At 43.2% G+C, this 15,518-nt stretch overlaps 1 protein-coding gene across 2 annotated transcripts in view; it reads right to left on the bottom strand.

Moving 5' to 3' along the window:
- Positions 1-15,518, bottom strand: part of PLCL1 (phospholipase C like 1 (inactive)) — a 231,405-nt gene extending 215,887 nt beyond the window's left edge. For both annotated transcript variants that reach the window (XR_014795814.1, XM_084893129.1), the window contains exon 1: positions 14,796-15,518. Coding sequence is in view for 1 of the 2 variants with exons in the window: in XM_084893129.1 (XP_084749255.1) it covers positions 14,796-15,038 (243 nt within the window). In the remaining variant the exon portion in view is untranslated. The remainder of the gene's footprint in view (positions 1-14,795) is intronic.

The following is a 15,518-nucleotide window of genomic DNA, read 5'->3' as shown; positions in this document are numbered from 1 at the left end:
GGGAGTAACAAGAATAATTAACATACGTTGAGCCTCTGTGGGCAGGGCACTGTGCTTTATATAAAGTGTCACCTCTCCGAATGGAATGTGGAGGTAGGAAGTGATAGGACCTGCAGCGGGAGAGATAAGCAGGGTCCACATTGTACTGGGTCCCCTGAACCATGGGAAGGGATGTGCACTTTTTTCCTCGGGCAGTGGGAAGTCATGGCAAAGACACCGTGGTGATAAAAGCCAAGTGGGAATAGCCTGAACTACAGCAACAATAAGAACCATCTATTCAGGAGACAGAACCTAGAGAACATATTAAACTGGATGTGATGGGAGGGGGAAGAAGGAGCTAAAGATGGTGTCTGATTGCTAATAATGATAATTAGGGGGACAAGGGGATGCTACTTGAGATGGGGAATACAGAGAAGGGCAAATCTAGGGGTGTGGAAATATCCAGCAAAAAGATACACAGGCCTGGCTACATTGATCTATTCAGTGAACATTTTTAAGTACTGGCTTGAAGCTCCGATCTGTATCTTTTCATAGTACCTCTTCTCTCTCTGCGATTATAGTTTTAATACACTGGGTATAAAGTATGTCTTCCTCAACTTTGAATTTCGATATTACGAAGTATAGTTTTGTCACAAATAACAGAAACTTCAATGAACAAATGAGTGAATCAATCATTAAAAGTAATTTTGCCAAATGTATTCAATATTATAGAATAAAAAAAATTGATGGGCATTGCCAAAAAGGCTGTTATTAAAGTCAAATTTCCGTGGCCTTGGCTCCAGAGCAGAGATATTAAGCATATATTTAAAGATTTAATAATATGAAACATTGAATAATGAGACACAAGGCACACATCCTTCCTTGCCCTGTCATATGTATTATTACACATCAACTCAATTTTCAATGTCAAAATCTGTCATAACTAAGAAACTCTCTTATATATAATTATTTAGAGTTAACATTGCTTTTATGTTGGTTGGATCTCACAGAATGAGATGTGAGTAGATGGCAGGGCTTGGAGGCCAGACGTGGCCCATATTCACACTACTGTAAGAGATTGTGGGCAAGGTATCTTAAGATAACAGAAGGGTAATCTGACTGAATGAATAAGATAAAGAAATGGTGGCAGCCAATAGGGCTGCTTCTTATAACACTGCTGTTATGAAGTTGGGGGAAAGCCACTCTGAAGGAAAATACTGACCACAGCTGCTGAGAAAGTATATAAACTGTCATAAAAATTTCTTTAGAATTTTGAATTTGCCATTACTACCCAATGGGCACTATTTTTATTAGAACTGCTAGTTAGGTAGTCAGCCTAAAATAAATCTACATAGATCTACTGCATTCCTCACCTCTAGAGCTATAGTAAACTTGCAGGATAGGCATCATAATTCCCACTTGACCAATGGCTCAGAAAATATTTGCTCATGATCACACAGTTAGTAAGTAACAAAGCTGAGAGTCCAGAATTCCAGATCTAACTCTCGAATTTGTGTCCTCTTCCCTGCCCAGATCAAGTCCCTATTAAGTGAACCTAGCAATGGTAGACCGCATGAGCTCAGGTCAAGGGTCCTTTCGGGAACATGGAAGAGAACAGTCATTTCATTTACTTGAGAGAGAACTCAGTCTGTGCCTCGGTGGTGGGGAGGGTGAAGTGCACTTTGTCCGATGTCAGGTCTGCTTCATTCTGGCTACTTTCCTCCTTTTAAACCTGCTCCACTTTTTTTTTTCTTTTCTTTTTTCACAAATCATGTTTCTTGTCAAATGCACAAACGTCCCCTCTGCCCCTCCTCCAGGTTTTGAACTCTGGCTCCTGTGGTGTTTATTGTCTGTATCAGACGTGCCAGCCAATTGTGCTTCTCTGGCAGTGCTCCCATCCCGGTCCATCCACATCTCATCCATCTGTCCCCCAACTCTGTGCACCTCATGCGCTCTGACAAAAAGGACCACCTTGCGTGTAGTAGCCCATTTCTCCCAAGAGAATCAACAGGTCCTATTCAGTGTCTTGAATAAATTACTCTATTTTGATATGAGGGGGGAAAAATCAATCTGTGCCTAACACTTAGGAGCTATAGAGTACACAAAAGGTCTAAAATGTGTCCCCTCTCTTCAGGGTTTGTGAGATGAGACTAGTAAAGAATAAACAAAGCAAATGGTAATATCCCATTGTTATGGGTAGTTTCTAATATATTTATTTCTTGTCAAAATCAAGGTCATAGCTGATAAACTCAGAACGCTATCTATATATTGTATATATCTATTTTAAGATGGGTCACTTTTTTATTGATTTCAGAAAGGAAGAGGAAGATAGAGATAGAAACATTAATGATAAGAGAGAATCATTGATCAGCTGCCTCCTGCATGCCCCACATTGGAGAATGAACCCACAACCCTGGCATGTGCCCTTGACCAGAATCAAACCCTGGACCCTTCAGTCCTCAGGCTGATGATCTATCCGCTGAGCCAAACCAGCTAGGGCAAGGTGGGTTATTATTTATTTAATGCCCCATCTTTATAGAGCATAACACTCTCTCCTTTTGTGGTCCCACAAACCAAACAATTTTAAGAGTTCTTGCTTCTAAGAAATTTACAATTTAACAAGGAAAACAGAAACCTAAACAGAGTCTGGGTCAGGCATGGTTTTTTAAATATTTCATTCACATTTTGTATATAGCCACAAAGTTTCCCACTCTGGGCCTGATTCCAGACATCTTAAGTAATTAGCTGTAAGAGGCCTTTGTTCAATTTAAAACACACACACACACACACACACACACACACAGATTTAGTTAATCATGAGGTGAAATCAGTTCAGCTAAATTAATGAGAAAGCTATTTCTAATGAATGCCTTTACCCAGTTTTAGGTATCCCCTAAGGCTGAGTTAGTGTCAATGGGGGTAATACGGGGGCTTTTTTCTAAAAAGTTAATCAACTTGAAACAGAAAAAAAGAGCCTCATTAGACACTTTCATTAAGATGAGATTTCAGCCGAAGCCGGTTTGGCTCAGTGGTAGAGCATTGGTCTGCGGACTGAATTCCAGGTTCGATTCCGGTCAAGGGCATGTACATTGGTTGCGGGCACATCCCCAGTAGGGGGTGTGCAGGAGGCAGCTGGTCGATGTTTCTCTCTCGTCGACGTTTCTAGCTCTCTATCTCTCTCCCTTCCTCTCTGTAAAAAATCAATAAAATATATTTTTAAAAAAAAAAAAAGATGAGATTTCAGACAAGAAAAATATCACAGCTTGCTTTGAACATGAAGGGGCCATGATAAAAAATAAAATAATAATAAGTAAAAAATACAGGCAGATTCTAGAAGCTGAAAGGGCAAGAAAATAGATCTTCCCCTAGAACCTCCCAAAAGGAACACAGCCCTGCCCATACCTTGATGTTAACCCAGTGAGACACATTTCTAGAACTGTGAGATAACAAATTTGCTTGAAGACACTAAGTTTGTGGTCATTGGTTACTACAGCAACAGGAAACTAGCATTTAAGATTGCTAAAATGTAGGTTTCAAAGAATAAGAAACACAAACCTCCAATCTAGGAGATGTGCCAACACAACCACCTCAGATCTATGGTTGTTTCTTAGATCCCTCTGACTTCCAACTTAAATAAAATGATGTATGTGCACCTAGCTCAATAAATGGTGGCTGCTTTTATTGGAGAACAATGCAAGGCTGACCCACCTTAACTTTGTTTTTTGCCTGGCCTCGTTCCAACCAGACCAATAAATTCTTAAGTCATTGCTTGATTTTGGGGATTTAGTCCTTCCCCCCACCTCACTCCCACCCTACCATACACACACATATCCTTAACAGTTGTGAGACCTGGAAGAAGTTTCCATACCTCTGAGAGCCTTGGCTTCCTCATCCATAAGATTATAATAATAATAATCATAGCTATGTCTTGTCAGGCTACTATAAGAAAGATAATCTAAGATCTTGGCCATGTTCTACTCTATACCCTGAATTCCTAAAAGAACCCTTTGTTATCTATCCATATCATAAACAATCTCTCTAATAGCTCTGTGGAAGAATAGGAGAGATGGTGAACAAAGGTACAGAATTAGAGAACAATCGCTAAGCTCTCCAATTCCACAACTGTTCCTTCCCAGCGATGTATCTTGGATCCTCTTGGCCCCTGGGTACTCCAGTTATTACCAACAGAGCTCTCATATTCCACAATGTCTTAGTGTCTTTCAGTTCTTAGAAGAGTTCTTTCAAGTCTTTAAAAGTTAAGTCTTATTCATTTTAGAATTTTAATTGCATGCTCAATTCAAGGTCCTCTTTATACCCCATTGCCTCCAAGACATGTTAGGATGGTGGTTATAGTGGCTGGCTGTGGCCAGGGTGGGTCTACTCAAACCACTTCTCCCTTTTTTTTTTCTTTCCTGCACTTCCCTTTTATGGTTGGGCTGGAAGAGGTAGAGGAGAAGCCACAGTCTCCCCATAGATGGCCCAATAGGGATGTTGCCCACCCCACACGGTTGGTTTTCTGTGCTCCTCAAGCTAACACTGAACTGAAGGTTGAGGCAGGCATCCCAATGCTGACTTCTGTGGAGCTGCTGGTTGTTCACAGCACCCTTTCCTGCACATTCATCATGCTGGTGTTAGGGATCTGACTTGGGCACTGACCTCTTCCTCCCACTCCTTACCCAGCCCCTACCCCAGCCTTTTGTTGCTGGAGTCCCTCTGCCCAAATAGCCTCCTGAGGTGGGGCACCAGCAAGATGAATACTAGTCAGTGTCCTCTTTTCTCTGAGGTTGCCAACAAGGGCTCTGATGGTCCAATAACTCAGTACCTTCCCGAGAAAAAATGAACTTCAGACCCAACTTACTGGGAAACTTGGTGGAGAGGGGACTGTTGGATGCCACCACCATTCCCTTTGCACATGATTCTCAGGAGTCCTTTCTCTCCCAACCTCAGAAAAAGACAGGAGCTCTTTCCCCGACAATGAGGAGAGTGGAAGGAACAGGCTCTCTTCAGGAACCACAATCCCTTTTCAAGGTTACCTCTTCCCTCCCAGTCTTCCCCTATTTAGGCACGAGAGGCAGACAAGAGCAGTAGGGAAGGCTGCCTCTGGGTAACACAACAGTTCGTGGTCCCCTAAATGTCTGAAATCTTAGAGTGGTTTGTTTTAAGCTGTGATGGCTAATCCAGTACTTGCAACTACTTCCATCCTATTACACCAACTCCTATGACAACACCTGTCTGTCAAAAGCCATTTCTCCATTGGTGATCCTGTCATGCTGAGGATGAACTATGAAGAATTTCCTTGGACTTTCCTAGGGCTAAAGTGGGGGGGTGGGGGGGGGGGAATAGACAAAGCTTATCATCTTTTCATACCTAACATGCCTACCAACAACCCAGACCAATCCTTCCTGGGTCCTTCCCAGGAACCTCTGGGCTCAAAGGACTGTCAGCTTGGCAAATATGTTAGGTGTGCTAAGGTATGAGGTGTTCATTAGTTAAAAGACTCTCCAGAAGAACCAAAAACAGTCAAAATTTTTAAGAACTGAATTCACAAACATACAACTTCTGGCAGAATGATCCAAGTAAAGAAACATTTGTTGAGCCATGTACCCTAGCCATTTATAAATATGGCCCCATTTGACTCCATTCCCCTCTAGCACACTTTGATCCTTTTCTTTCTCTTCTCCCCAAAACCCAGAAATCTCAACTTGTGGTCAAGCTTAACCACTAACACAGCCCACGTAGTTACTTTTACAGTGAACATGTCTTTGGGTAAAACCCATCACCCCAGAACAGAAAACTGGGCATCAAACAGTTACCTGCTGTCAAGAATTCTGACTTCCAATACATCTAGCACAAGCGTGCACACACATCACACATGCACACACTACTGCATCTATCACAAACTCAGCTTGATCCCATGCTAATTGAGTATGAGAACGTATTAGGAAAAATACCTCTTTTCAATTTCAGATGTTGGCAAAAAGACTTATTATTTTTTTTTAAATCCACATTAGATTATGACTAACTACCTTATTGTGCAGATGTTACAATAGGAGATTTTAAAAAGGAGGGAGGAGAGAAAGAAAAAAGCCTAAGTTTTATATCCTTCAATAATTAAACAACCACAGATAGGTAATTAAAGCTGACTTACAAGGGTTTCAACAAGAGAGCTGACTGGGCTTTAAACACCTGGCCACCCTCCAAGTGATGAGAACGAACCCCTGGATACCATTTGGCCACGGTACTGTATCTCTCACAGCAGAATGGTGCTTCACCCTTCAGCATCATAAAGCAGACGCAAGCACAGTGACTTCATGACATAATCATCTCTTTGAATTTTCCCACATTATTGACTGAAATGTCTACCAAGGAAAAAGGAATTAAGTGATTAAACAGTCTTTCAGTGTAATGGAATTCCACAAATATTAACCAAATTCCTGCTATGGGTGAGAAACTATACCTACCTCAAACGTTACTAGGAGGAAATCTCAATAGCATAGAGCATTATCCATTGCACTTAACAAAAGTGCAACTTCCTTGGATCAGAAACTCAGATACTCTTTATGGATTTATTGATACTGGAACACAAAACTATCAAACTATAAAATAAATCACATCTGGGTTTAGTGATTAAATAACTGTCCATCCCTAGTTTGTATAAATTATAGCAATGTTGGATCATAAATTCTTCCTTTATGGTAAAGATGCTGATTATGTTCAAAGAGTAAAAATATATTACCAGGAGTTCCACTTCTCTCAAGGGAAAGTGGAATACAATATTAATGTAAAATCATGGGCACTTTACATGAAAAAAAAAAATTCAAATAATTCATAACACATTGCAGATGGATGGTGAGAGTTCTCATGTTTTCTCTTCTAAGATTTGTGTCCAATCACAAGAATTCTTTTAAAAGATATTAGCTTGTAAGAACATGTAATAAATAACTTCAAAATTCAATAGGTATTTAATTTTAAAGCATGCCTTTAACGTTTATGTAAAACGTTTTTTGTACTCGTTCAATAGAAATTTATCTGGCCACTGGGTAAAGCTAGCAATAAAACTACTGGCCCACAATGTGTTTAAGATGGTTTCTCAAAACTGCTTTTAGAATTTTTTTATTTGCCAACTAAACTTAGGTTTTAAGATAACCATAAAATCTCTGCTATTTCATCCACAATAGCCAAGGTTTAAATTAATATTATTTTAGAGAATATATAGCTTGGCCAGTATGGCTCAGTGGTTGATCATCGATCTATGAGCCAGGAGATCACAGTTCAATTCCTGGTCAGGGCACATGCCTGGGTGTGGGCTGGATCCCTTGTGTAGGGCATGCAGAAGGCAACTGATCAATGATTCTCGTCACTGATGTTTCTCTCTCTCTCTCTCTCTCTCTCTCTCTCTCTCTCTCTCTCTCTCCCTTCCTCTCTGAAATCAACAAAAATATTTTTTTAAAAAGAGGATGTATAGTATAAAGATTAAAAGCAATCTCATTGCCGAAACCGGTTTGGCTCAGTGGATAGAGCGTCAGCCTGCAGACTGAAAGGTCCCAGGTTCAATTCCGATTACCTTGGTTGCAGGCACATGCCCAGGAGGGGGTGTGCAAGAGGCAGCTGATCGATGATTCTCTCTCATCGATGTTTCTAACTCTCTATCACTCTCTTCCTCTCTGTGAAAAATCAATAAAATACATTTTTTTAATAAAAAATAAAAATAAAAGCAACCTCATGAGCTAGACAATTAGAGTCTATTTCCTGGCTTTAAAGAAAATTTCTCAATAGAAAAATGTCTTCAGGATGTTACTGTGTTTTATCTACTAGATGAAACACAGAAAGCTATTTAATTATTAATATCATTCCTAAATATATAATATTCAATTATAGCACAGAATCAATGATTCCAAAATATTTCAAAATGGGAGTTCATCAAATTCTGATGTCTTTGCATCTTATACCTCAGTCTCCAGTGCTGACTTGGTTCTCTCTCTCTCTTTTTCTCTCTCTTTTTGTTCCTCTCTCTCTCTCTCTCTCTCTCTCTCTCTCTCTCTCTCTCTCTCTCTCTCTCTTTTTGTTTCTCTCTCTCTCTCTCTCTCTCTCTCTCTCTCTCTCTCTCTCTCTCTCTCTCTCTCTCTCTCTCTCTCTCTCTCTCTCGCAGTTGGACATACCTTGAGGAGTCCCAGACTGGAGAGGGTGCAGGCTGGGCTGAGGGACACACTCACCCCCCACTCCATACATGAATTTTGTGCACCGGGCCTCTAGTCAATGATGAGAGAAAATCATTGATCGGCTGCCTCCTGCATGCCCCCCCACCCCACCCCACCCCCACACTGGGGATAGAGCCCACAACCCAGGCATGTGCACTTGACTGGAATTGAACCTGGGACTTTTCAGTCCACAGGCTGATGCTCTACCCACTGAGCAAAACCGGCTAGAGCAACAACATTCTGTTTTGTTTTAAGTTTTGGACAATGTATTCTTTATTTCAGCTTACATTTCAGCAACAAAATCACAGTGTGACAAAGTATTGGAATTATCCTTTGGATTTAAAATGAGATTTGACTTTTGGTTTAATTGATAACATCTTATGTGGATGTGTTTAAGAGCAATATAATCTACTTTATTTTCAATAGTGCCATTTTAACTCACTTCATCAATAATCTAGGAAAAAATAGTTTGGGACCCCTCGAGGGATGTCCAACTGCCTGTTACAGGTCTTACTATAATAAGGTTTACTGATTCATTACCTTGGATGTAGATTGTAGGTCACAATCAAATTATTCTCTCTCTCCACCTAATAGCCTATGGAAAACTCCCAATGGGAAACTCAAAAAAAAAAAAACTCTACCCTTGCCACTTACTTCTGTTTAGAGTCACTTTAAGCTGGATATGTTTTTTACTGTTCAATCTTATACATGTCTGTTTGGACATGGCCCCTGAAAATGGAATTATGTTTAATATTCAGTTATTAATGCTCAACAGAGGTCACTCCAGAAGCAGGGAAAGCTGCTGAAGTTCTTTCTTCTTGCTACTCCCAAGCCTACTGCCTGCGGTCACCCCAGCATTGCCTAGAAGTTGTTTGTTCAGCAGCACGAAGGAAAAGGTGAAGGCGGCTGTACCCTGATGTCTTTTCATAACACCCACTGTGCCTGAGGTGTTATCCGACAATATGTGTTGCATTGACATTTTACTGTACAGAATTTCATTACGTGTTTTCTCTCCAGCAAAAAAGAAAAGGTTAGGAAAACAACTATTCAGTTGTAATTGCAATGTATGTTTGTTTAACCCCTCAAAGGCTGTGTAATTCACTCGTACTTTTTGAACCATGATATATTTTCCAGGGAAAACAAATAGTGTAAATTCTCATAGTAGCAGCAAAAACTAATCAACAGGCACTTCTAAAATCTTTCATCAAAATATGGCAAGGCTGTTTGTGTGAATTCCATTCATAATTCTCGTGAGAGGGGCTGACATCAACGAGGCACCACAGGAAGAAGTGACCATTTCTTTTCTTTTTTTTTTTTCTTTTTTTTAATATATTTTATTGATTTTTTACAGAGAGGAAGGGAGAGAGATAGAGAGCTTGAAACGTCAATGAGAGAGAAACATCGACCAGCTGCCTCCTGCACACCCCCTACCGGGGATGTGCCCGCAACCAATGTACATGCCCTTGACCGGAATCGAACCTGGGACCCTTCAGTCCGCAGACCGACGCTCTACCACTGAGCCATACCGGCTTCGGCGAGAAGTGGCCATTTCTAAGGAGAAATGTGACCACGTGACTATGGCAACTTCAGAGGAGGTCGACACTCTGACTGAAGTTACTGGGATTATAATACAGATCCACTCCAAGAAGTTCAATGCTATTATACAGCTGACTCACACCTCAAAGGAGCACACCCTGATGGAAGCCACAGGACATGCTCATGGTACCCCTTAGAGCCAAGGCTACCCGCCCCATTGTACAGTCAGATTGTGTCCCCAAAATTCACCCATAAGTTATCTGGAACTTTTAATACATATTTCTACAAGAAAAGAAAAGCCTATAAATGCTGATTCATCCCAGAAAAATCTATGTAACATATAGGGTGGCTAAAATGTTTACATCCATTTTCATTCTTACTTAACTTCCCTTCATAAATGTTTCTTATTAAAAAATGCTTTCAGAGTTCCAATTTAAGATTCCCTATTTCATCACTCGTAATACATGTTCTACATCCCGTATTTGTTCCCCTGTATATCAGCCTTAAAAACAACACATCCCTACCCAATCTCAACTGTCTGCAGAAGCACAGGAGAATGGGCCTGATGTAAAACAACAGGCATGCACTCCACATGTTGGCAACAAGTAGAACTCCTGCCAAGGGCTCTGCTTTTAAAATACAGTGCAGGCTGAACAAAATGACCAAAGACTGGAAAATCTGCAATCCCTTTCTGGTGTCATCCACCTCTGTGGGTTCTGATTTGGGGGGGGGGGGGGGGGGGGGGGGGCAAAGAACTTACCCAACAAAATTTGGGACCCAGATGCAGACACCTCTGCTACTCTCTCATATGGTCATGTTGTTTCTAACCTAGGAGGAGTCATGGATTGTGGGGAATCAGCATAAGAGCTCAAGTTCTCTAGTTAAGCAGACACGTGTGTGAATCTGCAACTCTCTGCGCCCTTCGCTGAGTGAGAGATTCACTGTGAGCATAAAGTGACCTACTGTATAAAAGCTTCTAGTTTAAGACTCATGGTAGGCAGCACTTAATAAGAATTACTAAAACTCCCCATGCCCCTTGGGGAGAGCCATAATTTTGCTATGGGTCAACAGGTAACCAAGGCACATCGCAGCTCAGAAACCCACCACACCAGCCCCACAATGAGCATGACAAAATGAGTCTGGCCGTGATATGAAATAATGAGACATGAACAACATTGGAGCCATTACTTTAGCTGCTTCAGCGCAGGTCTGAGCACCTCATTCCCAGCTCCAGAATCTTCATCCCACATGCCTATGTCCATGAGATACAAGTGATCAGAGCATCGGCAAGGGTCTCAGATTCAATTCCTGGCCAAGGGCATGTATTTCGGTTGCAGACTCCATCCTGGCCTGGGTCTCTCCCTTTCTGCCCCACCCCCAAACCGTGCCCCCATTCCCTCCCTTTCACATTCTCTAAAAATCAATGGAAAAATATTCTCAGGTGAGGATTTTTTTAAAAAATAACATAGGGGAAATGGAAAATTTAAAGAGAACCTTGTTGAATTCTGTTAAAAATCTTTTAATTTAGAACTAGGCATACAAGTGAAGGAACACAATTATAGTAAAAAGAATATGTATAAAGATAAATTATGTTTTGTTTCATCAGCTATAAAGGAAATTGTTTTCTCAACTAAACACATGTTTTCATAAATTAGAGAGGGCAAATTGGCTAAAAACATTCCTCTTATTAATATCCAAGACAGTGTTTTCTGGTATGATAGAGAAATGCACTATTCTGATTCATCTAACATTCAAGTTACTAGAGAATTTGCATTCAATCAATTAGAATAGAAACAATGCCTTGTTTGAGCTGAAAAGAATTTAATATTTGATGATTCACAATCTTTCAGTGGTTCAGGGATTATCATGAATACTAATCATTACTGCACTAAGGCTATTTGGAACAATATTTAATAGAATGATTAATATAAAATGAACAAAATTTTTTCTCTTTGTGAATGTTTCAAAGCCGAATAAAAAGCACTCTTGGCAATACTACGAAGAGTGCATTTGCTGTCTACACAGAACACGTGCTCTATATTTCTGATGTGATCTAGACCTTTTTAAGAAACTTCCAGTTTTACTACTTTAAGTAAACAATCCAGGGGGCAGCAGATTCATGTCAACAGAAAGGTCCCTGATATCATAACGGAGGGAAACAGAGCTCTCTCCCTACTGGACGGGAATGAAGGCCTCTGGGAACAGCCCCGGTACCACCACCTATGACCTACCAGGTTATACTTGGCAATTAACTGACCAATCTCAATGACCTCAGACAACCTTCCAGCCATCAAAAATGTTTAGAGCAAATCTGAAGATATAAGGTCTGGAAAACTCTAATCAATTGTTATTATATAAAAGGGAAGCTCCTATGGTTCACCACAGATATGTACAGATACATGTGCTTATACACGCATGGAATATTTCTGGAAGAATACAGAAGAAAATGTTAACAGCCTTGGGGGTAGACTATGTAAGTGAGAGTGTGGAGTGGCTGAGAATTTTTCCTTCATACTTTTTGCAACATTTCATTATACCATATATATATATATATATATATATATATATATATATATATATATATAACTTTTTCAATAAAACCTAATTTTAAATAATAGTAATTCACTTCATTTTCTAGCATCTTTATTCCTAAAGGCCATTTATTAGATGTTTATTTTACTATTAAATAGAGAAAAGATCAAGTTGCCTCCCTCTTTTCTTGTCTGCAAAAGAAACTTCAAAACCCAAAAGGCACCATTACCAGCACATGGTACAATTTAGAAAATGCAATTAAGGTACAAGGATTTGTATATTTCTTTTATTCCATTCCTTTTATTTATTTTTTTACAACACTATAGAGCCCACTGCTTTTTATGATGGTATATTTTAAACTATCTTGTGGTACTTGTTTTTATACACAGGACCACATTTAGTATTAATACCTTAAAATCCAAACTGTGTTTCCTCAAATACTGTATGATCTCACTTTTATGTGAAATCTAAAAGGAAAAGAAAAAAAGATACAGAGAACAGACTGGTAGAGAAGTGGGCATCATGGATGAAGGAGGTCAAAAGGTACAAACTCCCAATTATAAAATAAATAAATCATGGGGATTAATGTACAACATGGTGACTACAGTTAATAATATTATATTGCATATTGGAAAATTGCTAAGAGCCGAAACCGGTTTGGCTCAGTGGTAGAGCGTTGGTCTGCGGACTAAAAGGTCCCAGGTTCGATTCCGGTCAGGGGCATGTACATTGGTTGCGGGCACATCCCCGGTTGGGGGTGTGCAGGAGGCAGCTGGTCGATGTTTCTCTCTCATCAACGTTTCTAGCTCTCTATCTCTCTCCCTTCCTCTCTGTAAAAAAAATCAATAAAATATTTTTTAAATAAAAAGAAAATTGCTAAGAGTATAAGTCTTAAAAGTTCTCATCACAAAAAAGAAAATTTTGTAACTATGTATGGTGACAAAGTTGAACTAGACTTACAGTAATCATTTCGTATACAAATATCAAATCACACTGTACATCTGAAACTAATATAATGTTGTGTATTAATTACACCTCAATGAAAACATATTTTTCAAAAACAAGGGAAAATGTATGTTTCCTAATTGTTATGTATTTTAAACTTCAAAACAATATGCTTTCTGATCTGTGGATTGAAAGGGGGGAAAGTAATCATATCCCTTCGATCCAAATTCACACCCAGAAAAGAACACTGATTTTGCAAGCCAGAAGTCACAAAATAAGAGAAAACTACTACAAGTTATTTGCAACTACCACCAGCTCTTCTTTTATTATAGAAATCTCCCTGTTGGTTTTAAATGCCCATGTGTCAGTGTTGGGGGAAAGCCTACCAGGGGTCTTCAAACTACGGCCCGCGGGCCACATGTGGCCCGCAGAGGAGTCTGATCCGGCCCGCCAGGTTTTTTGGGCAGTGAGCGCAGCCGAGGTGTTACAGTAGGAATTAGTAGTTCATATAGTCCGGCCCTCCAGCTCTCTGAGGGACCGTGATCTGGCCCCCACTTTAAAAAGTTTGAGGACCCCTGGACCGTACTTGGAGCTGGGTGCATGTACTGTGGACGCAGTCTGCCCACACTGGTGCTGGGAGCTCTGATTCAGAGCTTTAGAAAGAGACACGCATCATGTGGTGGTTCCACAGCTCAAACCTAAACAAGGCTTGTACACCATGTACCTTGAAGAGTCTGTCTTACACTGTCATCCTTGGCATACACACACACACACACACACACACACACGCCCAACTCTATAGTTTCATACTGACTGCCCTACCAAAATGGACTTCATTCTCACATGCACATGCCTGCTCCCAGGCACTGATGCTAACAGGCCCTCTCCCTGAGCCCGTGGGAGAGTTCAGACTTCTAGGAGACCTTGCCCAGATGTCCTGCATCCAAGAGATGAAATCTCAGACAGGAAACAAGCCCCAGGTGGAAGGAAGACAGAGAGACAGGGCGGGACGAGGCTTACAGAAATCGTGCCAGATGGATGAAGGGAAGCATTCTCCCTGGATGCGGTGGCGGCCACGGCCCGGGTGGTGCGGGGAGAGGGGCTGCTCTCCGCTCCGCTCTCCCGGCGCAGAAACGCGGGCCCCGCCATCGCTCAGTGCTTTGCCCAAAGGTCCACTGAAAACTCTGCCTGCCACCAGGAACACTCCCGCTTCTTGGGATTTGGGGACCGTGTGAATCTAGCGGGTTTTTCTGTTCACTGGCGAGTAAACCTTTAAGGTTTTGCTGGAGAGCAGCGCGCAACCCCGCGGGTCTGCATGTCTACTGAACCCCCCCTTCGCCTTCCATCCACGGTTCGGTGCCGCTTTCGGAGAGAAGGAGGAAAAGGTCCATCGAAACGCCACGCCGCAGAGGGGAACTTTTCCTCCGCTGTCGGGGAAAAGTCACTTCTGCTTCTCACCGCCCAGAGCCGAGTCTGGGGACCTCCGCAGGGGCGAGGCGGGAGGTTTGCAAAGGAAGGGGGTGGGAGCAAACAATGCCGAGCACCCTGCGGACCCCGCACCTCCACACACACCCTCCCGCCCGGCGGCCGCGCCGCCTCGCTCACCTTGATGATGCTGCTGCGCCGGGGGGTCGCCCGCGCCGCCTCCAGGAGGCCCGCCTCGCCGTCCGCGGGGGTCCCGGCGGCGCCCGGCAGCACCACCCCGCTGCGCCGGTCCCGCCACCGGCCCGCAGGCGCCGCCGCCCCGCCGTCCGCGGGGGCGCCTTCCGGGCCCGCCCGGGGGTCGTCTTCGCCGCCGGCCGCGTCGGGCTGCGCAGGACCCTCCCACTCGGCCGCGCCCTCGGCCATGTCGGGGCGCCCGGGCTCCGCGGGGAGCCGGCTCGCTCGCCCGCAGCAGGTCCGGCCGCTGGGCGCGCTGCGCTCCGGCACCGGGAGGCGGCCCCGCCGGACTTTGTCTCAGCGCCCGGCGGCCGCGGCTGCAACTTTCTGGAGCGGAGGCATCGCCGGCAGAGACGTCCGAGCTTCGGTCCTGGCGGCCGGCGGTCCGCTGGGACGGCGGGCGGGGAGCGGGCGAGCGGAGGGAGGAGGAGAGGCGAAGGCAGAGGCGAGAGGAGAGGGAGGTGTCCGGAGTGCGATGCGAACGCCCGCTCCGCGCCAGACAAAAGGCACCGGCGTCCGGCGGGGCGGCCCCCGGGGCCGGGACGCGCGCGGTCGGAGAGGGGCCGGAGCCGGGAGACCGCGGCCCCGCGCCCCCGTCACCTGCCCGCGGCCAGCGGCGCGGCTACCTCGGCACCGGCGGCGGCGGCGGCGGCCTCGGCTCCGCTCCGC

The sequence above is a fragment of the Pipistrellus hanaki genome (genome assembly GCF_964339955.1).
Source record: "Pipistrellus hanaki genome assembly, chromosome: 8".
NCBI classification, from domain to species: Eukaryota; Metazoa; Chordata; class Mammalia; order Chiroptera; family Vespertilionidae; genus Pipistrellus; species Pipistrellus hanaki.
The sequence above is the reverse complement of the archived record's forward strand: the minus strand, read 5'-3'. Positions and strand labels throughout refer to the sequence as shown.